The sequence below is a fragment of the Neomonachus schauinslandi genome, chromosome 12, assembly GCF_002201575.2.
Source record: "Neomonachus schauinslandi chromosome 12, ASM220157v2, whole genome shotgun sequence".
NCBI lineage: Eukaryota > Metazoa > Chordata > Mammalia > Carnivora > Phocidae > Neomonachus > Neomonachus schauinslandi.
The window spans coordinates 59,712,557-59,736,956 of NC_058414.1; the positions used below are offsets into that span (position 1 = coordinate 59,712,557).

General features: G+C 42.7%; 1 protein-coding gene across 1 annotated transcript; it reads left to right on the top strand.

Annotated features, from left to right (window-relative positions):
- Window positions 1-309: 309 nt before the first annotated feature.
- Window positions 310-699, top strand: PRR15 (proline rich 15). The gene has a single exon (XM_021689811.1). The coding sequence runs from the start codon at window positions 310-312 to the stop codon at window positions 697-699; it is 390 nt and encodes a 129-aa protein (XP_021545486.1).
- The last annotated feature ends 23,701 nt before the right edge of the window (window positions 700-24,400 follow it).

Consider the following 24,400-nt stretch of genomic DNA (forward strand, 5'->3'; position numbering starts at 1 on the left):
CCTGGGGGCCACTCGCCCGCCTTCGCCCTCTGGGGCGCAACGGGGCTCTCGGAGGGCGGCGCAGCTCCGGGCGCACGGCTGCGGGCTCTCGGACCCCGCGGATCGCGTGCCGGGCGGGGCGAGGGGAGGAAGTGCGGTTGGGGGCACGTGACTTAGACAACCCCCCCCCCCCCCCCCCCGTAACTAAGTTCTGTTTGCTTCCACCCGCACAGGCGGCTGCCTAGGCTCCCACCCCTCAGACCGCCCGCCCCACCGGGAGAGCGGGCCCTTCCCCACCCGCCGCGCCCCGGACCCCCCGGCCGGCCGGCCATGGCCGACAGCGGCGGCACGGGCAGCTCCGGGCCCTGGTGGAAATCGCTGACCAACAGCAGGAAGAAAAGCAAGGAAGCCGCGGTAGGGGCGCAGCCTCCCGCGCAAGCCGCCCCCGGGGAGCCCGCGCCGCCCGCGCCGCCCAGCCCGGACTGGACTAGCAGCTCCCGGGAGAATCAGCACCCCAATCTCCTCGGGGGGACCGGCGAGACCCACAAGCCAGACAAGTTGTGCGGGGAGAAATCGGGCTGCAGCCGCCGCAATTTGAAGATCTCGCGCTCCGGCCGCTTTAAAGAGAAGAGGAAAGTGCGCGCCACTCTGCTCCCTGAAGGAGTCAGGTCCCCGGAGGAGGCGGACTTCCCTGGCGACCCGCACGGCGACACGCAATAGCCAGAGCGCTCCGGGACTGTGTCTCTTCCCACCACTCCCCCCTACCCCCAGTTCCAAACCCGAGATTTCTGGCCCGCCCCAATACCCGGTGTCTCATCCCAACTTGAGAGTATTCACACAAGGCCTCCACGATTTTATTTTCCTGGAAATCGAAGTGTCCACTGAGTTTTCAATATTTCATGACTCAAGGAGTCATTGAGTATTTATCTGTGCTAAGAGAAGATACCTGCCACGGAGGAAGTTGGCATAATTATTTTTTTCCCGAAAAGTTCTCCCGTGGCCTCCACCCCTTGTGCCACCTGGGGAGTGAGAAGGGTACTTCTCTGAGTTAGTACCCCAGCTGGGACTGCACAGCCCCTCAAATGAGGAGGCCGGGCTCTGATTCAGGACTTGCTATTGGAAAGCAAATTAACGCCAGAGAAATGCACTTTAGACGTACTTCGGTAGACTCAGACCTTAAGTGAAGGGACAAGAGAGGGCAGGAAACTTTAGGTAGAAGCATTTTTAAGTAAGGCACGATTGCTTTTAATGTTGAACTACAAAACCGTACTGCCTATTTTAGTGTGGACTATTAAAATTGTTGCACTGTAAAACTTAAGGTGACTTTTGTGTTTTTTCCATTGCAAGACTGAAGTCCATCATACTTAAAAGCAGGCATGCAAAAGCCAAAGTGACAGAGTTAATCATTTGCCACACAACCTAACAGCTACTCTCGGCAAGCTACAGGGAGGCGAACATTTCTGAAAACCAGTAACACTCAGGCTGGAACCAGTTGACCCAATATCTCTATTTACTAACTAAATTTGAGGAAGGGAGGGAGTAGTACTAAATAGTTACTCCTAAATTCTCTTTGTTACTTCATACAGTAGAGTAGCTCACAACGCCAGTAATAATTCTTTTTACTGTCCATCGTTAACCTTACTAACCATTGTCTGAAAACACTCAGACGGACTGAACTCTTCGTTTGTGCAAAGCTCACTTCTTTTCCCACCCCTTTGCTTCAAAAGCTTATTTCTTTAGTCTGACTTATGCATTTATCTGGTTTCAAAGCCTTTAGGTGTACTAATCTGAAGATTCTGAACAAAAATCTACCTGTTTGCTTTTGTTATGAACTTCAAGAAAAGGAGTAAATGAATACCACTTGCTTTCAGCAAATTACAAGAGAGTTATTGTAGTTGTTAAGGGCCACTGGGATCATTCCCACCACAATTCAGTTCATTTATAACAATCCAGAAATACATAGCAAGGAAATTGTAGTGGTCAAAGTATGTATGTGTATATGTGTGTGTAAATATATATGTGTATATATATATATATGTAATTATCTAAACCATATATACATATGGTTTAGATAATTATAAGCAAGAACTTGATTGGAGCTTCTGAATGTGTTATATAGAAAGGGGCAGGTTTTTGTTTCTCTCAAATTTATAAATTTATAAAATAGCAAAATGTTCTTTGGCTGAAGAGATTGAACAAGGAAACTTGATGAAAATAGTTAAAATGGACTTAAATTAGTGAATTAAGTTTGGGTACCAGCACAATAATAGAGTTTACCATTTGATACATGATTTCCACATACCAAAGGCTTAATCCAAAGGAAATTGTTCATATGAGGATTATGAACTATGAACACCTTACGTTAAAAGAGAAAATATATGAGCTTTTTTTTTTTTTTTTAATCATGAAAAGACTTATTTTTGTTGTGTATTTAGAACTGGAAATACGTGACCAAAGTCTCATCAGTGTGAGCTTCAGCAAATTACAAGAGAGTTATGGGATGAGGGATGAGGAAGACTTTATATTTAGTTTTAAGTGGGCCTCCCATCTTTAGACTCTGATGAAGAAAAGGGAGAGGAGAACATGCTGGAGAAGTTCATGGTAAGGAAGGGACTGCGGCCTGGAAGATCACCAGGAGTAAAGCAAGCAGAAGCTGCCAAATAAGGCTTTGGAACACCTTTGTAAGGCATTTTGATTCCACTTTATAGAAAGTAATCAAAATTAGGGTGGATAACTACCCACAATAATTTTCCCCTCCCCTCCCAGGAGGACCAGTAGATTAGGACTGTACCCATTTACAAAATCAAGCCTGCAATTGCATAATTTTAAAATTTTACACTAACTCTTTCATTCATGGTTTTATTGTTTTAGAAAACATTTTTTTTTCTTAAAAATTCCTTTCAATTCACAAAGCATTGGCATTTTCCCAGGTTCTATATCTTGTTTGGGGGGATCGCATCCAAGTCTATAATTGCTGCAGATAATCCATAGCAGACATATAGCAGTGGAACTTATTCACATGACATCTTTACCTCACTGTTCTGGAAGAATTGAAAACCATGCTAATGGCAATTATGACAGAGAGTGCAATACACAATCTGCAATTGAGGTTTGTAATTACACCATTTTAAAGCAGTCCTAATTACGCAGTGGGAGGAATGCACTGATTTAATCCCAACTCAGTGAAATCAGAAACCAAGCAAAATTGGTGGGATGAAAAGATCATGGGTAGGATGAGATAATTTGACAGTGTCTTGCTGGGATTTATACGCTTTACAGATGATTAATTACATTCTCATACTATGTATACAGATTTAAGTTTTTTAAACCTCAAGATAATTTATAGTAAATCAAGGGAAAGTGTTGAATTAAATTTGGAGTTAATTAGATTAGAGACTTTTGCTTAAACCGCCTTACAAATGAAATTTCACCCACAAGTTTGGAAACCATTAAAGAAATTTTAATACCATGCTTCCAAATGATATGGGGAGAAACAGGACAAAAATCTAGGTGTGTGTTGGCTAAATGCTTTTATAACCATGAAAATTATATACACAGGGTACTTCTCGCTTGCTGAGCAGTGACTCGTATCACAGTCACCTGAACGTCCCTTTTTGTTCATACTGCCGTTGTTCACATTGTTCATCCCATTGTGATTTGCATTTCAAGAGCAGAGACTCTGTTTTGTGCATGCAGTTAGGACATTCTGCTTCAGTATAACACTGGGAAGTACTTTTTGTGCTTTGAAATATAATGTGAACTCAGCAAGCCTGATATTGCCAAATCCTTAGAAAGAAACTATAAACCTAATGAACAGTAGCACTGGCTAAAGCTTTGTCAGAAATAGTTCTCCTGAGGGATGCCTGGGTGGCTCAGTTGATTAAGTGTCTGCCTCCCACTTGGGTCATGATCCCAGGGTCCTGGGATCGAGTCCCAAGTTGGGCTCCCTGCTCAGAGGGGAGCCTACTTCTCCATCTGCCTGTCACTTCCCCTGCTTGTGTGTACTCTCTCTCTCTCTCTGACAAATTAATAAAATCTATAAAAGAAATAGTTCTTCCAAGATGCTCAGAGGAAAATTTCGGTGCCTTCAAATAAACAAATAATAAAAATGAGCAGAAAGAATTTCAAATAAAAAGTGAATCAGAAAGGAATAAGTAGAAGAGTGGGATAATAATATCCAGTGACCACAGGACACTTTTTATGAGGAAAAGAGAGAAAGAGTATTATTTTCCCTAGCTGAGTCAGGTCAGCCAGACATCAGAAACTAACACACAAAAAGCTGGCCTGATAGATACAGCAAAGGAAACTAATCTTTTAAAAGTCTATTTGATTCGTGGAGCATTTTATTATAATCATACAGAAATGTAGGAGATTCTTTCTTGGGAATAAGCTCAAGTTTATCTCCATGGCAAGTAGAAAGTGGGACAAGAGATATTTTATACCATTTGATTATCAACATACAAGTACCTGAGACTAGAAACAAGTATGCAGCCCCGGGCAAACTTTGTCATTGATAAGCCGGCTGTCCATTAGGCATCATTCTTCTCAGCTCTTCTCTGTAGTCCCCCACCCCATACTCTCTTTGCCTCCCAGCCATTGCACGTGCATTCCAGTTAGGCTGGGGGTCATAGAAGAGGGGGTGCCAGGAGGTATAGGGCCTTCTCCGGCCACCTGCAGGCACACCATGTAGACACAGCCACTTTGTCAAAAGATGGCCCTGCAGTTTGGGAATATGGGAAAGATAGCATTCATGATGAGAGAAGATTATTACTAAGGAGATAGGATATAAGGAAACAAAGCAGGCCTTCCCTAGCAGAGGACAGCTGACCATTTGTATAGAAATGGGAACAGCTATAGACCACAATAAATAAGACAGAGGACATAAGCGATCCTTCCACGTATTCAAGCCAAGGAATTCAGCCCTACTTCCAAACGGAATTGTGCTACAGACAACAAAATCATGGACCGGTCATTACCATGTCAGAGTTGTTGGAAAACCTCATGCGGTAAAAAAGACCCATGAGGAAGTGGTTTTATCTGAGATGTGTAACAAGATTATTACCCATGAGACAGAAATTTCCGGCCCTAAAACTAGAGAGAATCATGTTGAAGAAGCTGAAGGTCTCTGTCCATGAGAGGAGCCACTGATTGACCTGTCTGTTAAGTAGGGAATATGGGGCCCATCTCGGACCTCCCCATGCCCTTTTTGAAGGGATTTTCCTTGAGTTAAAATGCCCTGGATTATTCATTTCTTTCTAGTTCCAGTCCACAAGTATAACTGCTGATTCATACCCTACAAGAATGGCAGCAAAAAGTTCCCACACAGTTTTCCAACATAGTTGTCTCTCCGACTCGTTCTTGAGTCTTTGACAATCTGATGTCAGTTTATTATTCTGTAGAATGATGGGATGGAGGCCATATTCCAGCTTTAAAACCCTCTGAGTATTCTGCTATTTTGAGCAGCTGGTTGTAAAACTAGTTCATATAATGCTCATTGTTTACTATAAAACACAAAGGCACCACCTGTTCAGTGCTGATGGTCAGGTGGGAGCCAGGGAGAATAATAAACGATGATAAGGCTACTGCCTCATGTCATCATCTGGCCCAGTAGTTGGGGTGATTCTGCTCTACAGGAACATCAAGGCTCAGTATCATGTTAGAATCAAATATTTAACAGTTTGTCCTGTTACCTCAGCTTAGCATATTCTTTGCCCACCACCTGCCTGGCAAAGCCTCAATCTACCTTCAAGATTCAAGAGTCTCCCTCAGGGTAACTGCCAGGGACCTCCTTCCCCCAAAACACAGCTCCTGGAACATCTGTGAGCCTGTGTTACCCACCACTGCTGACCATATTATGTGTATGTGATCATGTGTCTCTCTGTCCCTTAGTCAGGGAGCTCAGGGAAATTCAAGAGGCAATGCTTATTCTTCATTCCCCTGCGTGAACTCCTGGATTATCTACTAGGACATGGACCTCCGGGTAGGCAGCATGTGCAACTAGCATGTAGCTCTTGGTAGGGCCATAATTTTTTCTCCTCTAAGGAGGCAGGCTATGTCTGGCTGGTAGAGGAATATCTGAGGGTTGTGAATTGGTCAGGGTCTGATCAGGAGAGAGAAAACGGAGTGATCTGAACAGGGAGCATTTAATATAAAAAATTATTACCCATAACAGGGATGGCTAATAAGAAGTAATGAGAGATTGGCCAGTAAGGAGTAAAGAGAACCCCCAAAAATACAGGAATAAAGATAAAGGACAGCCACCACCTGGGAGCTGAGATAGATTGCTCTTGCCTCCAACCACCCCCTGACCCAACTGGAAAGGGTACCGCCATGAACCACTGATTGGCAGAGAAGTCGCTGTGGTGCCACAGGGGCAAAACTTGCTGGAAATAGACCTTCTAGAACTGGTCCTGTGTGCCAGGAAGCACTAAAGCAATAATCACTAAACTATTTGAACCCCATGGATAAAAATACAGGAAACATCACTGCATTAATACAGTGTGGGAAGAAATTTAGGTTTCTGTAGGTTGGCAACATTAGTTTCAAGAGGGCAGTGGCTCACGATAAAGTGCTTTTGCAAAGTGAGAAAAAGATACTACTTCTTCTGGGAGGACTTCGGCCCTGACACTTTCCCATAGCAGATAGTCTTGCACATAGCAGCTTGTAAGTCCATGAATAGATGGAACTAGGCTCCAAAGGTGAAAGGATTCAGGAGAGGACAGACAGGGTCTAGACCTGATTTTCTAACCAGTAGTTGTGTGATCTCAGGCAAATCACTTACCTGCTCTGGGCTTTCATTTTCTCACATAAAATGAGAAGTTCAAGCACTGCAAGTTCAAAGATTCCATTATGTTAATGTGTGTATAAAGGAAGTGGTGTCTACCTTTATATTTAAAAAACAAATCAGATCTCCAATACCTGCAACAAATTCCAGGGAAACATTGCAGTCAACATGGTGCCCCTCACCATTGACATATTTGGGGGGAGGGGCTGTGATCAGATCCACCTATATCGGCTCTTCTAGCTCCTGCAACTCTCCTCCTTTGTATACAGTACAAATCATAAAACAGCTCCTACTCTTCCTTTCAGTTTTAACTATGACATTGGTTGCTCCAGTAAGAGCCCCCAGATGGAGTTAGGTCCCCCTCATCTGCATTCCTTAGTGGACCACACAGAATCCTATCCACAGATGGTACCGACCCTTTCTCCACCACCACATGGTAAACTATTTCAGGGAAGAACTCTGATTCCTGCTGGCTCTGCTGTGCCCAGCACTGTGCCCAGCACATAGTGCTCATTGTTGAGCCAATGAGGATTTTCTTTTTTAAATTTTTTTATTAAAGATTTTTACTTATTTGACAGAAAGAAAGACAGCCAGAGAGGGAACACAAGCAGGGGAAGTGGGAGGGTGAAGCAGGCTTCCCTCCGAGCAGGGAGCCCGATGGGGGGCTCTGTCCCAGGATCCTGGGATCATGACCTGAGCCGAAGGCAGACGCTTAATGACTGAGCCACCCCAAGCCTTGGTGCCCCAAGCCAGTGAGGATTTAAATCCAATTTCCTGCAGGAGAAGTAGAACGGTATAGTAGTTAGGACGTAGTCTCTGAAGTCAGATGGGTTAGATTTAGATTCCGGGAATCTATCTGGGAAACTATATGAATTATATAACCTAGCTATGCTTCAATTTTTTGTTTTTTTTTTTCTTTATTTGTGGGTTTTTTGTTTTCTGTTTTTGTTTTCCCCAATTTTATTGAGACATAATTGACACATAATAGTGCATTAGTTTAAGGTGTACAACATGATTTGATATATTATTGTGTGCTGAAATGATGACCCCAGTAAGTTTAGATAACATTCATCACCTCACATTGTTACCAATTTTTTTCTTGTGATGAGAACTTGTGAGATCTACTCTCCTAGCAACTTTCAAATACACAAGACAGTGTTGTCAAAGATAGTCACCCTGCTGTACATTATATCCTCAGAGCCTATTAATATTACAAGTAGAAATTTGTACCTTTTGATCACCTTTACCCATTCCCCCCCCTTGCCTCTGGCAACCACCAATCTGTTCCTTATTTCTATGAATTTGATTTTTTTTAGATTCGACGTATAAGTGAGATCATCCAGTATTTGTCTTTCTCTGTCTGACATTTCATCTAAGCTTTAATTTTTTTCATCTTTAAAAATAATTGTTTCCAATTCACTGGCTTCTTATGAAGGTTGCATGGAAAGTCTACAGAACTGTACTCCACATGTGGTAAACTCTGAATAAATATTAGCCATTATTATTATAACCAAAATTCAATTCTATTTATGCAATATTGGTGCAGAAGGAGGAAGTGAGAAGGTAAAATGTGGCTTGTCCCAAGCCCTGTATAACTTCGAAGAAGACCCGGAAGCAGTTTAGAAATTCAAAGCCTTTCCTATTATTTTATAAACCCAGGGTCGCTCATGCCAGCTCACTCTGACAGCTGATCATCTGAAACAGCATCATCTGTATTTTTTTAAATTTTATTATGTTATGTTAGTCACCATACAATACATCATTAGTTTTTGATGTGGTGATCCACGATCCATTGTTTTCGTATAACACCCAGTGCTCCATGCAGTACGTGCCCTCCTTAATACCCATCACCGGGCTAACCCATCCCCCCTCCACCCTCCCCTCTAAAACCCTGTTTGTTTCTCAGGTCCATAGTCTCTCATGGTTCATCTCTCCCTCCAATTACCTCCCCTCATTTTTCCCTTCCTTCTCCTAATGTCCTCCATTCTATTCCTTATGTTCCACAAATAAGTGAAACCATATGATAATTGACTTTCTCTGCTTGACTTATTTCACTTAGCATAATCTCCTCCAGTCCCACCCATGTTGATGTAAAAGTTGGGTATTCATCCTTTCTGATGACTGAGTAATAGTCCATTGTATATATGGACCACATCGTCTTTATCCATTCATCTGTTGAAGGGCATCTCGGCTCTTTCCACAGTTTGGCTATTGCGGACATTGCTGTTATGAACATTGGGGTGCGTATGGCCCTTCTTTTCACTACATCTGTGTCTTTGGGGTAAATACCCAGGAGTGCAATTGCTGGGTCATAGGGTAGCTCTATTTTTAATTTTTTGAGGCACCTCCACAGAGTTTTCCAAAGTGGCTGTTCCAACTTGCATTCCCACCAACAGTGTAAGAGGATTCCCCTTTCTCCACAACCTCTCCAACATTTGTTGTTTCTTGCCTTGTCAATTTTTGCCGTTCTAACTGGTGTAAGGTGGTACCTCAATGTGGTTTTGATTTGAATTTCCCTGATGGCTAATGATGATGAACATTTTTCCATGTGTCTGTTAGCCATTTGTATGCCTTCTTTGGAGAAGTGTCTGTTCATGTCTTCTGCCCATTTTTTTGACTTGATTATTTGTTTTTTGGGTGTTGAGTTTGAGAAGTTCTTTATAGATTTTGGATACCAGCCCTTTATCTGTAGTGTCATTTGCAAATATCTTCTCCCATTCTGTGGGTTGCCTCTTAGTTTTGTTGACTGTTTCCTTTGCTGTGCAGAAGCTTTTTATCTTGATGAAGTCCCAAAAAGTTCATTTTTGCTTTAGTTTCACTAGCTTTTGGAGATGTATCTTGAAAGAAGTTGCTGTGGCCGATGTCAAAGAGGTTACTGCCTATGTTCTCCTCTAGGATTTTGATGCATTCCTATCTCACATTGAGGTCTTTCATCCATTTTGAGTTTATCTTTGTGTATGGTGTTAGAGAATGGTCGAATTTCATTCTTCTGCATGTGGCTGTCCAATTTTCCCAGCACCATTTATTGAAGAGACTGTCTTTTTTCCATTGCATATTTTTTCCTGCTTTGTCAAAGATTATTTGACCATAGAGTTCATAGCATCATCTTTAGAACTCTTTACATGTTAGGAAGAGAAGTCACAGATATAATGAATGGGCCTTGCTGATCTAGAAGGAAAAGCAGTTCTCAGAATGGAACCAAAATCTTGTTGTTGCAGTCTTCAAAGTGATTATTTTTGTTTTGCTGATTTTTTTTTTCTTATCATGCTTTTAATACAAATTCATCACCAATCTTTTGGAAAATACTAAATAAAAACTCAGAACCCCACTACCCGGAGTAAGCACCTCTGAGTGTATTTTCTTCCAGTTATTTTTTAAAGTATATATTATAGATATGAGTTTGTAGGTGTGTTTAAAACCCTGAGATGAAGCTTTATTTTTAATTTTTCCCCCAGCTGGGTGAGGGATGGTGGGGAAGGAGAGGTGAGCATCAGCCTAAAATGACTGAGGTAGGATCATTACTTTGTCCCTCTGGAGACGGAGCCCTAAGAAGCCTCTGTGCAGCACTGAGCCCTGTTGACACATCCCTCCTGCTGGCAAGTCTCCTGTGAGCACCTGTCCCTCAGCCTGTCCACAATCTCTTCCTCCCAGTTGCTCAAGCCAGAAAACTGGAAGTCATTCCTGGCTCCCTCCGTTCACCCAATTCATCAGTTTGTTCTGTATTTCTTTTTTTTTTTTTTAAGATTTTATTTATTTAATTGACACAGAGAGACACAGTGAGAGAGGGAACACAAGCAGGGGGAGTGGGAGAGGGAGAAGCAGACTCCCCGCTGAGCAGGGAGCCCTATGCGGGGCTCGATCCCAGGACCCTGGGATCATGACCTGAGCCAAAGGCAGACGCTTAACAACTGAGCCACCCAGGGGCCCCTCTTCTGTATTTCTAAGAAACTTTTTCAAATCTGAACATCTCTTTCCATCTCTCCTGCCACAAAGTGAAAGCAACCCCCCTGTTTCTCATGCCTGGCCCAGCCTAGCAGCCACTCACCTGCCATCTGTTTCCACTCCTGCCCCACTGTTCCCCAACCCACCTCGGGGTGGAACTTTTTTAAAAAGGTTGAAGGCTTTTTAAAAATCTTTAAAAAGATTTCAAAATGTTTCCAAATGGAAAGCTACACCGAGCATCTCCTTCCTCTGATGAGACAATACCCTCAGGATAAAATCTGAAACCACTAAAAGTGCCTTAAAGTACCTGCCCTCCAAGGTCAAGCCTCCGCCCCCCCCCTTTGCCCACGCCCTCTGTCCCCCCAGCCCTCCGAAGCAGGCCCGGTCCAGTTCACTGAGCAACGTTCTCTCTGCTATCATCAGGTCCTGGCTCCCGTTCTCCCGGCTGCCTGGAAACCCTTCTGGGAATCAGTTTGTTCAAGGATCCATGAGCTTGATGAACCCCCTTAGATCAGCTCTTCCTTTGCAGACTTCCAGGGCCCCGGAGGCCACTGCTGTGACTTGAGCAGCCACATGGACCAGAACTCCAGTGGGGTTATCTTCCTTCCCCAGCTGCTTTCCTTGTGAGGATGTAGAAGTGACAATTCCACTTCGTGGTGTTCTCACATGAACTAAGTCCACATGAAGCATCTCTCCGACAGATAAGCGCACAGCCCAGAGGGAGGCCTCAGTACTATCAGCTGTTTTACTCTTCCTGCTGAATGATGGCTTGAGATGGCCTGGAGGCATTACTGCAGGGGTCTTCTTGAGAAACTGGAATGTGGAGGCTCCATTCCCTAGGGGAATCCTGAGGAGTCTGCATTCTAGAAAGTTGTGCTTAAGTCCTTGTTCCAAAAACTCAAGGACAGGCGGACATGGGAGAGGGTCTAGGAGATGGGAAGAAAGAGAACCACAGGTCCAGGCCCTGAGATGGGGGTTCTGTGTCACCATCTTTATATTCAAGGAGGTACCCTAAACCTGGGATTATTTAGTGAATGCATTTACAATGTTGCCAGATCCCTCAACGAGGGAGGTAAAATCAGAAAATGAAGAAGCAATTCGCTTGGTAGTCAGACGCAATGGTGAATTTCAGGAATGCCTAGGCATGGCTTAGGGTGTCCCTGGGACACCACTTTGTGAACAACAAAATCTCTAAAGCCTGGGGGTGACCATTCTTCCTGGGCTTCTGATCTAGGAGAAAAACAAGGAAGCAGCTTCATCCCCATGATCCGTAGGGTTTACTCAAGCTGTCCCTGGCTGTGTAAATGCGGCGGGCAGGGGAAGGGGGGCGGGGGGGACACATCACCTGGGACAACTTTTGTAGAGATGACAATGCTGGGAATTTAGGACAAGACTTGGGTAGCTCACTGGCAGTTCCCTGGAGGATTTCACCACCTCTGAGCCTCGGCCGACCATCCCTGGCAGGAAATCTGTCTCAGTCTGAGTTTGCAGAAGGGTGTGTTTTAATTAAAGGCAGCTGTTCATATCTTCACCCTTGAACATATTCTAAGTTTCTTTTACACTGACGCCAATTCTCAGGAATTAGATGGAGAGATTGAAGTGGGGGGAGGGGGTATGGTGGGGAAGGAGACAGAAAGCCACGGAGCAGGACATGCAGCCTAATGAGGGCCCCGAAAGGCATAAGAGGTCTGAAAGGAAGTGCCTGACATCCCCCAGTTAATCATGATAAGAACATGGGTGTGGTCTCCCCTGATCCTGGCAGAGCTGAAACTACCAGCCCCAGGAGTATTCGGAGGGAGGAAGACAGTTCTTTCCAGTCTACAGGGGCAGAGAGCTATGGCTTTTCAGGAAGGAAAGGTAAAATTTTACCCATTGTACCTTCTAATTGTGGGGGCACTTAACTGTCTTATTTTTGCAATGTAATATTTAATTGAAGGGATCTATAACTTCAGCACAAATCAACAATTTATTGAGTACATACTACATGCAATCCCCTGTATAGGCCTTCGGACAAAAAAATGAATAAGACACAGATGTTTTTAGTGCTTCACATACTTCATAAATTTAAGCCCTGGTCATGCCCTTTCAATAATTAATTAATTCTGCAAATATTTATTGAGTTCATTCATCCTTTTATTTATTCAATGTGCCTATTAGGTATCAGGCAATGAACTAAACTGCAGATGCAGGAGAAAATAGGGTCTTAATCTGTTCTTATTTATAGTCTCAGTGCAATACTGTGTAATACAAACAATGATAGTTTGGAGATTGGTGTTGGATCATGCAGGAACCATCCAGGATATTTTGATGAATTAATTACATCTCAGGAATTGTGAATGACCTGAAGTGTTAAACATGCTCACAATCCTGAACAAATGAGCCCTTTGCTTCCGGATTAACATCTCTGCATACTTGAGCCAATACACGGGAGATGCCACCAGCAGAGTGTGGTGTTCTGCCTCTTAACTCCTCAAGTGTGCAGAGCTCCAGAGAGGTCAGAGTCTGAAGCAGCCTTTGATGGGGGGGGCGGGGGTAGTCTTCTGGGAGATCTCAACCCCTTTGAATTCTCAAGATATGCAGATTCACTTCTTGGGAGCCAGTATGCCTCCATCCCCAAACCAGAGCACCATGTCTACTCTCACCAATGAACGAATCCTGAGATGTGCTGTGCTATATGGTTTAACCTGTTGTCAGTTGGAGCAGGAGCACCCATCAGCCAAACCATCCACCGCGACAGAATTAGCTCCCTTTATCACAACTGTCAGTGGATTGCTGCTTGCAGTTCTGTGCAAGGACAAGAGATGAATAGGGAGATGATGATGTGTTCTTCCTTTGGCAATCAGTCTATCGTGAAGGAGGGCTCATAAACCCACATGCAGTCTCTCAAGAGCAACTGTTTCAGTGGGAAGAGAGTTCCAATACTATACCACACACCTGCCTGCCCAGGCACCTGCCTCCCTGACTCAACAGCCTTCTTTTCCCTTGGTCTCTCAGGGAGATGATGAGCCTGGCTAAATTCACTAAAGCCAACCTGATTTGCATCCTTCCTTTCTACTATTCATCCAGCCATCAAACTTTCTGTTCCTGAACTCATTGATTGGGATACTCATTCAAATATTTATTTTCAGGCTTTTCAAGCTATAAAAATGCTGTCTTGCTTTCCCGAGCCATGGCTACTTCTCTGGTTAGTTATAAGAATTATAGGACTCGTTCACCACTCTGGAAAACAGTATGGAGGTTCTTCAAAAAGTTGAAAATAGAGCTACCATACGATCCAGCAATTGCACTATTGGGTATTTACCCCAAAGATACAAATGTAGGGATCCGAAGGGGTACATGCACCCCAATGTTTATAGCAGCAATGTCCACAATAGCCAAACTGTGGAAAGAGCCAAGATGTCCATCGACAGATGAATGGATAAAGAAGATGTGGTATATATATATACAATGGAATATTATGCAGCTATCAAAAAGAATGAAATCTTGCCATTTGCAACAATGTAGATGGAACTGGAGGGTGTTACGCTGAGCGAAATAAGTCAATCAGAGAAAGACATGTATCATATGACCTCACTGATATGAGGAATTCTTAATCTCAGGAAACAAATTGAGGATTGCTGGAGTGGTGGGGGGTGGGAGGGATGGGGTGGCTGGGTGATAGACACTGGGGAGGGTATGTGCTATGGTGAGCACTGTGAATTGTGCAAGACTGTTGAATCATAGATCTGTACCTCTGAAACAAATAATACATTATATGTTAAAAAAAAAAGAAGAAGAAGATAGTAGGAGAGGAAGAATGAAGGGGGGGAAATCGGAGGGGGAGATGAACCATGAGAGACAATGGACTCTGAAAAACAAACTGAGGGGGCGCCTGGGTGGCTCAGTTGGTTAAGCGACTGCCTTCGGCTCAGGTCATGATCCTGGAGTCCCGGGATCGAGTCCCGCATCGGGCTCCCTGCTCAGCGAGGAGCCTGCTTCTCCCTCTGACCCTCCCCCCTCTCATGTGCTCTCTCTCATTCTCTCTCTCTCAAATAAATAAATAAAATCTTTAAAAAAAAACAACAACAACAAACTGAGGGTTCTGGAGGGGAGAGGGGTGGGAGGATGGCTTAGCCTGGTGATGGGTATTAAAGAGCGCACGTATTACATGAAGCGCTGGGTGTTATACGCAAACAATGAATCATGGAACACTACATCAAAAACTAATGATGTAATGTATGGTGATTAACACAACATAATTAAAAAAAAAGAATTATAGGACTCTTTCATTAGGCAATGACTTCTACTAACTCCCCAGGAAAAATGTACCAATGTACATAACCTCGTCACCTCATACTTAAGAAACAGTCACAACTGCTGCCAAGCAGGGCAAGATGCTGAGGATAGTTAGCATTTATATAGGGCTTCATAATTGAGGAATCGCTTATGTATCTATAATTTCATGTGATCCATACAAACAGTGCATGGCAGATGGTTTAGATTATTATTCCTATATCCATGCCCCTTTGATATGTGACTTTGCAGCGCCTCCCATCAGGATATGGAGTGCATCTCCTAACCTTTGTCTTTGGGCTCATCTCTAGTGTCTTGCTTTGGCCAATAGAATATGGTAGAAGTGATATTCCGCCAACTCCAAGTGTATTGGTCTGCTCAGGCTGTCATAACAAAATACCATGGACTGGGGGCTCAAACAACAGAAATTTATATTCTCACACTTCTAGAGAACTGAAGTCCAAGATCAAGTGCCATCAGGGTTGGTTTCTGGTGAGATCTCACTTCCTGGCTTGCAAATGGTTGTCTTCACACTGTGTCCCCATAGGGCCTCTCCTCTGTGGTCCTGTGAAGACAAGGAGATCTCTGGTGTCTTTGCTTCTTCTTAGAGGGATGGCAGTCCTATCAGATTAAGGCCCTTCCTTCATGACCTCATTTAACCTTTATTGCTTCATTATAGTTCCTATCTCCAAACATTAGGGATTTAGGGCTTCAACATACGAATTTAGGGGAACATGATTCAGTCCAAGACTAGGCTTCAAGGGGCCTCATGATCTTGACTCTCTCTTGGGACCTGCTGCCTACTTGAAACAGTCTGGGATAGCCAGGAGGAGACATACAACATGAAGTAGAAATCAGCTGTGTCCTGAGGCCACCTGAGACCAGCACAACCAACAGCAACCTGGTCACTGACTGCAAATGCAGGAGGGAGCTAGATGATACCAGAGCCACCCAGCTGAGCCCAGTCCAAAGTGGTGCAGAACCGTGCACAAATTAGTTGTCAGTGTTGTAAGCTACTAAATCTGGGCTTGGTTTGTTAGGCAGCAAAAGCTGACTGATTTGGCAGGTATCACATTTGTCCCCAGTTTGTTGAAGAGAAATGGGATCGCAAGAAAGTAAGCGATCACGCAAGGTTTTATGGGTAGTAAGTCCTAGAGAGTAGAGGGTAGTCTTCTGAATTCAAATCCTTTGTTTTTTCTACTCCAGGAAAGAGGAACTCCGTCTAGAAACACAGATACATTGATGTGGGCTTTTCCTAACAAATTGATTTTTAATGGGCTGAGCTTTAGAGTGAATAAGTGTGTATGTGAATGTGTGTGTACTGTGTGTGCATGTGTGTGCATGTGTGTGTGCATATATAGACACCTGTATTTCCTCTGAAGGGTACAAGCTGAGTGTTTATCAGGTTTTTGATGTTTTGTTTTGTTTTGTTTTGTTTTATCCCAAGGGAATAGCTTTATGGGCTGTGATGAATCCAGGCCCTGCATATTTATGTCAGCCTTCCCAGAACGGCCGCCGTGTAGAAGTGGGCATGTGTTTCCATCTGCTTCTTTGCCATGGACCTCAGAGTGTTTTGCAACCCTTTCCGTGAAATGCTGGAGACTACTGTAGAAACTGAGGTCAGGAAGAGAGCAGGGCTGCAAAGAAACACTCACCGGGATGGAAGGTGTTTGCTATTTGAGAAGAATGATGGACAAGGGCCTTGAAGGGGGGACTTGACTTGTGGGCCCCCCCCCCCCAGGAGGACTTCCTCGGGACTGAGCTCTGTCCCTTCATTGACAGCCATATTCCCCAGCTTCCTAATAGCAAAATCTCTGGGTTATTTCCAATATTTTGCTCTTTATGACAATGCAACATAGGATAATTTGAACATAGATCATTTCATACCTGTATAAATTTTTCTGTAAATAAAATCCTGGAAGTAGGCATGCGGGGTCAAAGAATATGTATTCCACAATTTTTTTATGGACAAGTTTTATAGATGTCATCCAATTGCCACTGTAAAGGTGGTACCAATTTACACTTCACCAGCAATGTATGAACTGACCTTTTCTCTATGGCCTCGCCAAGAGAACATTCTCTAACTTTTGGGTTTTACCTACATAATAGGTAAGAAATGACATATATATCAAAGTAATTTCAGTTCGCATTTCTCTTATTATGAGTAGGCTTGTATCTTTTGGAATATTTAATTTGTATATATTTATGTGAACTCTGTTCCTTTGTCCATTTTTTCTATCATGGCATTGGTTTAATTGTTCTTTAATCATGAGATATGCTAGTCCTGGATCTCTAACCAGATTGCTTTTAATTACATTTTTGCATGACATTATTGAATTATTGTATTCTTTAACTGTCTTGAGTTATGTTGGTTTTGTGGGATATTTTTTTATGATTTACTGCAGATCTCCAATCAGATGATCAATTCCCTAAGTACGGGGCCCATGAATTGCATTTACTTCTCTATTGCTGTTCTACTGTAGTGTAAGGCTGAGTAATCTTTCATCACCAGTAAGTGTTTGCCTTACTGAATGAGTAAGAACGGAAGAGCTGAATGTTGTCTCGAGGGTGGATAGCTGGGATCTCAGCCATCATGGGTTGCATGGTGACCCCTGCAAAACGTATGTGCTAACTGGCAGGATCTGTGAGTAACACCTTATTTGGAAAATGGGTCTTTGCGGATTCATAAGTTAAGAATCCTAGGAGGAGATCATCCTAGATTATCCAGGTGGGCCTTAAATCCAACAGTATCCTTGAGACACACAGAGAAGGAGCACAGAGGAAAAGGAGGAGAGGGCCACACGAAGAGGGAGGCAGAGATTGGATGCAGCCACAACCCAAGGAACCCCTGGAGCCGCCAGCGGCGGGAAGGGGCAGGGAATTGTTCTCCCCTAGAGGCTTCGGAGGAAGTGCGGCCCTGCTGACAAGTTGATTTCAGCCTCTCGGCCTCCCCAGTGATGAGAGAATAAATCTGTGCTGCTGTAAGCCACCAAGTTGTGGTAATTTGTTATGGCAGCCACAGGAAACAGACTCTCCATCAGCCTTCCCTCCTTTGGTCTGCTCTCTGCCACATTCGGGAAGCACGCCCGTTACCCAGCCGACTGTGAGACAGGAAGAGAGAGGACTGAAGGGAGAGAAAAGCTCGGGAGAGGAGGGAACACGCAGGGCTGGCAGTCGTGCGTGGAGAAGGAGAAGAGAGCGCAAAAGAAGGCAGAGAAGAAGAAACGCTGAAGCAAAAGGTAAAAATGAGGTGCGGAGGAGTTGGCCTCTGCTCAGATACTCGCCTTTCTCCTCATCTTCTCTTTCTCCAGTCTCTCCTCCTTCCCTCCCGCAGCATCTCCCGGCTGCCTCAGGCATTCTGGCACTAAGCAAGTTGGCCTTTGTGCTGCTTAGATTGTCTGTCTCATCCCACAATTTCGGGTTACACTCTGCGGGCACCAACGAGAGGGTTAGAAGCTTGAGCAGAGGCACCTGCTCACCCCGAAAGGCCCCCCTCCAGCAGCCCACGCTGACCATAACGCTGCATGCTGGCATTCAGGGGCTCCTGCGCCCAGGCAGGGCCCTCCACACACCAGGGTTCAAGCGCCCGCCCGGAAAGCTTCTGTGGTCACGCCGTCCCGCCCACCCCACCTTCCCCCTAACAGGAGTGAGTGAAACAAAGGAATGAGGCCAGAATTGCAAATTGTGCAGTTCCAAAGTTTCCAAAGGCTGGATGGAGACTGTGGTTCTTTTTGTGGTTTATAGTCTGGATTTGCCTGAGGGGCTTTAGTCGGCTCTGTGCTGCCTCTGGTGGCCACTGGCAGTAGTGCTCCCCTGAAGGACCTCCTTGTCCACAAACGCCTCACCCCGTTTTTAAAAATTTCTCTGTGTTTTTATTTAGGAATTTTATTTAGGATTCTTTTTACCTAAAGAAGCTTTAAAAGCATTTTCAGAATCAATGCCATTTTTTCCCATTATTTTTAATTTACCTGAGGTAAAAATCCCCCTCTTTTTGGTGTACAGTTCTGTGAGTTTTGACAAATTACAGCATGCTATAACAACCATCACAGTCAGGATACAGTTCCTTCACTCCAGAAAATCCCCCCCTGCTGTAACTTTGTAATCAAAACCTTCCCCTCACCCTTCAATCTTATTTCTAGCCCTACAGTGTCGTTCCTTTCAGAATTTCATACAGTACTTTTTGAACCTTGCTTCTTTCACTCAGCATTACATATCTGATTGGCACAATGCATCCATGTTGTTGAGAGTATCAGTAGTTCATTCCTTTTTATTCCTGAGTAGTGTTTCATTTAATGGATGTACAACTGTTTGTTTATTCATTTACCCAAAGTAGGATATTTAGGTTGTTTCAGGTCTTTGCAATTATGAATCACACTGCCACAATTATTTGAATACAGGTTTTTGTGTGAGCATAAGTTTTCATTTCTCTAAGGTAAATACATAGGAGTAGGATTGCTTCATTATATGGTAAGTGTATGTTTAACTTTACAAAGAATTAACAAATTGTTTTCCAGAGTAGCTATACCATTTTCCTTCCCATCAGTAATGTATGAGAGTTCCAGATGCTCTACATCCTCACCAGGACTTGGTATCATTAATTTTTGTTTTTGTATTAAACATTTTAAAAGGTATGTAAAGGTATCTCATTGTGATTTTAATTTGGATTTCCCTAATGACTAGCAATGTTGAGCATCTTTAATGTGCTTATTTACTCTCCATATATCTTCTTTGGTGAAGTGTCTGTTCAAATCATTTGCCTATCTTTTTAGGGTTGGTTTTTCTTATTGTTGAATTTTGAAAGCTATTTATATATTGTGTTATAATTCCTTTGTCAGATATATGATTTGCAGATATTTTCTCCCAATCTGTAGCTTGTCTTAACAGTATCTTTCACAGAGCAAAAGATTTTAATTTTGTGAATTCCAAGTTAGCAATTCTTCTTTTATGTATTGGACCGTTGATAGATTATCTAAGAGCTCTGCCAATCCAAGGTTATGAAGATTTTCTCTTATGTTTTCTTCCAAAAGTTTTGTAATTGTATGTTTTACCTTTAAATCTATGAACCATTTTAAGTTAATTTCTATGCAAAGTATGCATTGGCATTCAGTTTTTGGCATATGTATATTAAATTGTTCCAGTACCGTTTGTAGAAAAAACTATGCTTCCTCCAGTGAATTGTCTTTTTGCCTTTATCAAAAAATATATTGGACATGTTTGCATGGATCTATTTATGGACTCTGTATTCTGCTCATTCATCTATGTGTCTATCCTTTTGCAAATGTCACACTGTCTTGATCACTGATTTCATAGTAAGTTTTTATTTTTTTATTTTATTTTTTTAAAAGATTTATTTATTTATTTTAGAGAGAGAGAGCATGTGGTGGGGAGGCATAGTGGGAGAGGGAGAGAGAATCTCAAGCGAACGCCCCGCTGAGCGTGGAGCCCAACATGGGGCTCAATCTCACAACCCCGAGATCATGACCTGAGCCGAAATCAACAGTGGACACTTAACCAACTGAGCCACCCAGGAGTTCCCATAGTAAGTTTTTAAATCAGGCAGCATGAGCCTTCCAATCTTGTTTTTCTTTTACAAAATCGTTTTGTCTATTCTAGTTTCTTTGACTTTTCATATAAAGTTTCATATGTAAAACTCTTCATATAAAGAGTTATATGGTCAATAACTAAAAAGAGTCCTGCTGGGATTTTTATTGTGGCTACAATAATCTATGCATCAATTTGGGGAGAATTAACATCTTACTATTTTGTCTTCCAGTACACAAACACAGAATATCTCTTCTTTATTCCTCTCTGATTTCTTTCATCAGTGTTTTATAGTCTTTGGGATGTAGATTATGCAAATATTTTATTATATTTATACCTAAGTATTTCATTTTTTGGAGCCATTATAAGTGATTTTTTTTATAATTTTGACTTCCAATTGTTTGTTGCTAGGATATAGAAATACGATTGATTTTTAAAATATTGACCTTATAGCCTGTGACTTTTTTCAACTCGCTTATTAGTTCTAGGAATTGTTTTTTTTTAATATATATATATACATTCCTTGAGTTTTCTACATAGAAAACCATGCTGTCTGCAAGCAATAACAATTTTCTTACTTCTTTTCCAGTATATGTAGGTTTTATTTCTTTTCCTTGCCTTGTTGTACTGACTAGGATGTCTAGTACGTTGCTAGGTAGGAGTGGTGAGAATCTTGTGTCAATCTTGAACTTGTTCCGAACTTACGACAAAGGTGTTCCGTCTTCATTATGCATAATTTATAATGTATAATTTAGCTTTAAATTCTTGGTAGATGCCTTTTTATCAATCATAAATAATTATTTAAAGAACTTAAGAATTGATTTAAAATCTGCTATTTTATATTTATATGTATATTTACCATTTTCAATGCTTTTTTTTGTAGGCCTGGGTTTTCATCTGGTAGCATCCCCTTCATCCCTGCTCTTACAAAAAGTGTAACTGGAGTCCCAGAAGAAGGGAAAAAAGAGAAAGGAACAACTTTTATTTATTTGAAAATATCTCCATTTCACCATTAAAGGGGAGCAGAATAGGCTGCCCCAAGATGTGCCATTTTGCCATGTGGATTGCTCTGAGCTGAAGGCAGTCAAGACCCATCAGATTCAAGAAAAAACTTCACCTCTCCCTAACCTACCTAAAAAAATTTAGATAGGGGGCCTGGCCCAGAAAGGCAGCTGGGGGTAAATTTTAATCTGAATGACCTATCTGTATGGCAGGGCAAACATCTGATTACCAGACACCTGCTCTTCTTTTCCTCCTATGAATTACCCTCCTCCCCTTTGAAGCCCCAGGCCCCTAACCCATTCCTTAGCTCAGCATGGCACACAAGCCTCAATTGCCTGGCTTGTTCTTGAGTCCCATGTCTTTCAGCTCCCATATATATGTAATTAAATATGTTTTTCTCCTGTTAATCTGCGTCATGTCAATTTATCAAACCAGTCAAAAAACCTAGAAGGAAAGAAGGGAAAAGTTTTTCTCCCCTACACCATCATTTTAGAAAACTATTTTCACTGGATATAGAATTCTAAAGTCTAGTTATGGGTTGCTGGGGTTTTGTGTTTTTTGTTTGTTTGTTTTTTGAGTTTTTTCCTTCCAGCATTTTAAAGATGCCGTTTCATTATACCCTGCCTTACATTTTTAAAAATTATTTTTTATTATTAATTATTAATTATGGTAAATATGCATAACATTAAATTTACCATTTTAAACATTTTTATGTGTACGATTCAGTGGCATTAAGTACATTCACGCTGTTGTGAGAGCATCACCACCAGCCTTCCTGATGAAGTTCTCTGCATAGCACTTATCACCATCTGATATTTTTGTTCATCCTTAGTTGATTATCTGTCTCCCCCCACCAGAATGTGAGTGTACTAGGGACAGGACTTTGTCCTATTCACTGCTATATCTCGAGTGCCTAGAGCATGATCTGGTCCCTAGTAAATATTCAGCAAGTACACGTGAGTGAAGGAAAACATAGCAAGAAAACAAGCAAAAGCACTACTCTCTTGTATAATTTAAGGAAGGTGATTTATAATGACAGCATTTTGAAGTGTCTTTGGGCACATGAAGGAATTTGCGATCATCTGGGTTACCAATGTTTTTTTTTCTCTGAGCGTATCTAAAGGATACAACCTAAGACAAGACTGTGAGCCTCAACTAGAAGGGATACCCTTGCTGCGGAGAATATCAGAATAGGGAGGGAGGAGAAGGACTCAGGTAAGAGTTTATGGTTTGAGAAATCCTTCCAGGTGATAAGCCTTTTCTAGGGAAACACGTTCATGCCCCTCTTTTCCTGACCTCCTTCCACTCTTACTCGCGAAACCCCTTTGAAAAATACTGACCTGATCTCACTACTTCCTTTTAGAGCCAGTGACCCTGAAAGGTTAAAGATTTGCCCAAGGTCAAGCAGTTAATGGCAGAGCTGAATTAGAATGCGGTATTCTGGGGCGCCTTGGTGGCTCAGTTGGTTGGGCGGCTGCCTTCGGCTCAGGTCATGATCCTGGAGTCTCGGGATCGGGTCCTGCATCCGGCTTCCTGCTCGGCGGGGAGTCTGCTTCTCCTTCTGACCCTCCCCCGTCTCATGTGCTCGCTCTCTCTTTCTCATTCTCTCTCTCAAATAAATAAATAAAATCTTAAAAAAAAAATTAAAAAAGAATGCGGTATTCTGACATCATTCTATAGATTCAAATAAGCAGCCAAGAGAGCACAGATAGTCGAGGTCCATGTCTCTGGAGAAGAGTTCTGTAGTGAATAAGAGCAGGGAATCTGGAGCCAGATCATCCTGGGCTCAAATCCTGTCTGTGTAACCTTGAACAGCTTATTAACGTCCTTAAGTTTCATTTCCTCATGTGTAAGTTCTGGATTCACTTGAATATCCAATGGCCACCTAAAACTCAGCACATCAAAACTAAATGCTCTATTTTCCCTCACCCCAAAATCAGCTCTTCCTCCTCTGTTCCCGATTTCATTAAATGCCAGCCTTGCCTCTCCAGAAATCAATAGCTGGTACTTGGCAATACCTTTCTTCCTCGCCCTCCCTCACACTAACACCGAAGCCTACCACATCTGCATCCTAAGTGCCTTGCCAATCAAATCACATTTCATCCACTGCCATGTCACTCCCCAAGTGTCAGGCTAGCATCATCTTTTTTCCCAAATGACTGCGAGCTAATTTGTTTTGTTGCCAACGATCTCGCCCCCTCCCATCATTTATCTGCACAGCAACAGCATAATCCATCTAACATACATGTCAGGTCATGACACTATCCTCTCTGATCCCACGTTTCCACTCCTCAAGCGTGGCTTTGATGAGCAGCCCCAGCCCAAACTTCCCTTCCAAGCTTGCGTTTCCTTATCTCCATGTTTGCATTCTCTGCTTCTCCATATTGAAAATTTCTCAGTCCTTTGAAAAGGTCATGCCGATTCTACCCTTTGGATATTTCTTCATGCTTCAAGATTTCTTCTGAGAATATTCTTGACCTTTTTGTGGCTAACTCATACTGTTTTGATATCAGTTCATCCAGAGAGTCTTGTGTGACCCCCAGCTTCTCCTTATGCCCCCAGTAAAATCTGTGCTTCCACGACAGCCTGTCCTTCCCCATCACATCCCCCACCACCCCATACCCTAATTGTTGATCTGTCTATACCACGTCACTACCCTTCACCTCTGTAAGTCCATGGACCGCGCCTCATACATGCGCTTTTGTACCTCAGGTGCCCAGCAGTGTTAAGCACATAATAGCTGCTTAACAAATGTCAGCTATTCTCATCATCATCACCACAGTGATTGAATAAACTCATGGTTTTACATAAAACGTTAAGCATGATGTATAGTTGATAGTAGCAAATAATAGTTTTGACTACTTAATATTTTTCCTCATT

Excerpts from the sequence above, each read along its gene's own strand:
- PRR15 (XM_021689811.1), top strand. The coding sequence starts at position 310 with ATGGCCGACAGCGGCGGCACGGGCAGCTCCGGGCCCTGGTGGAAATCG.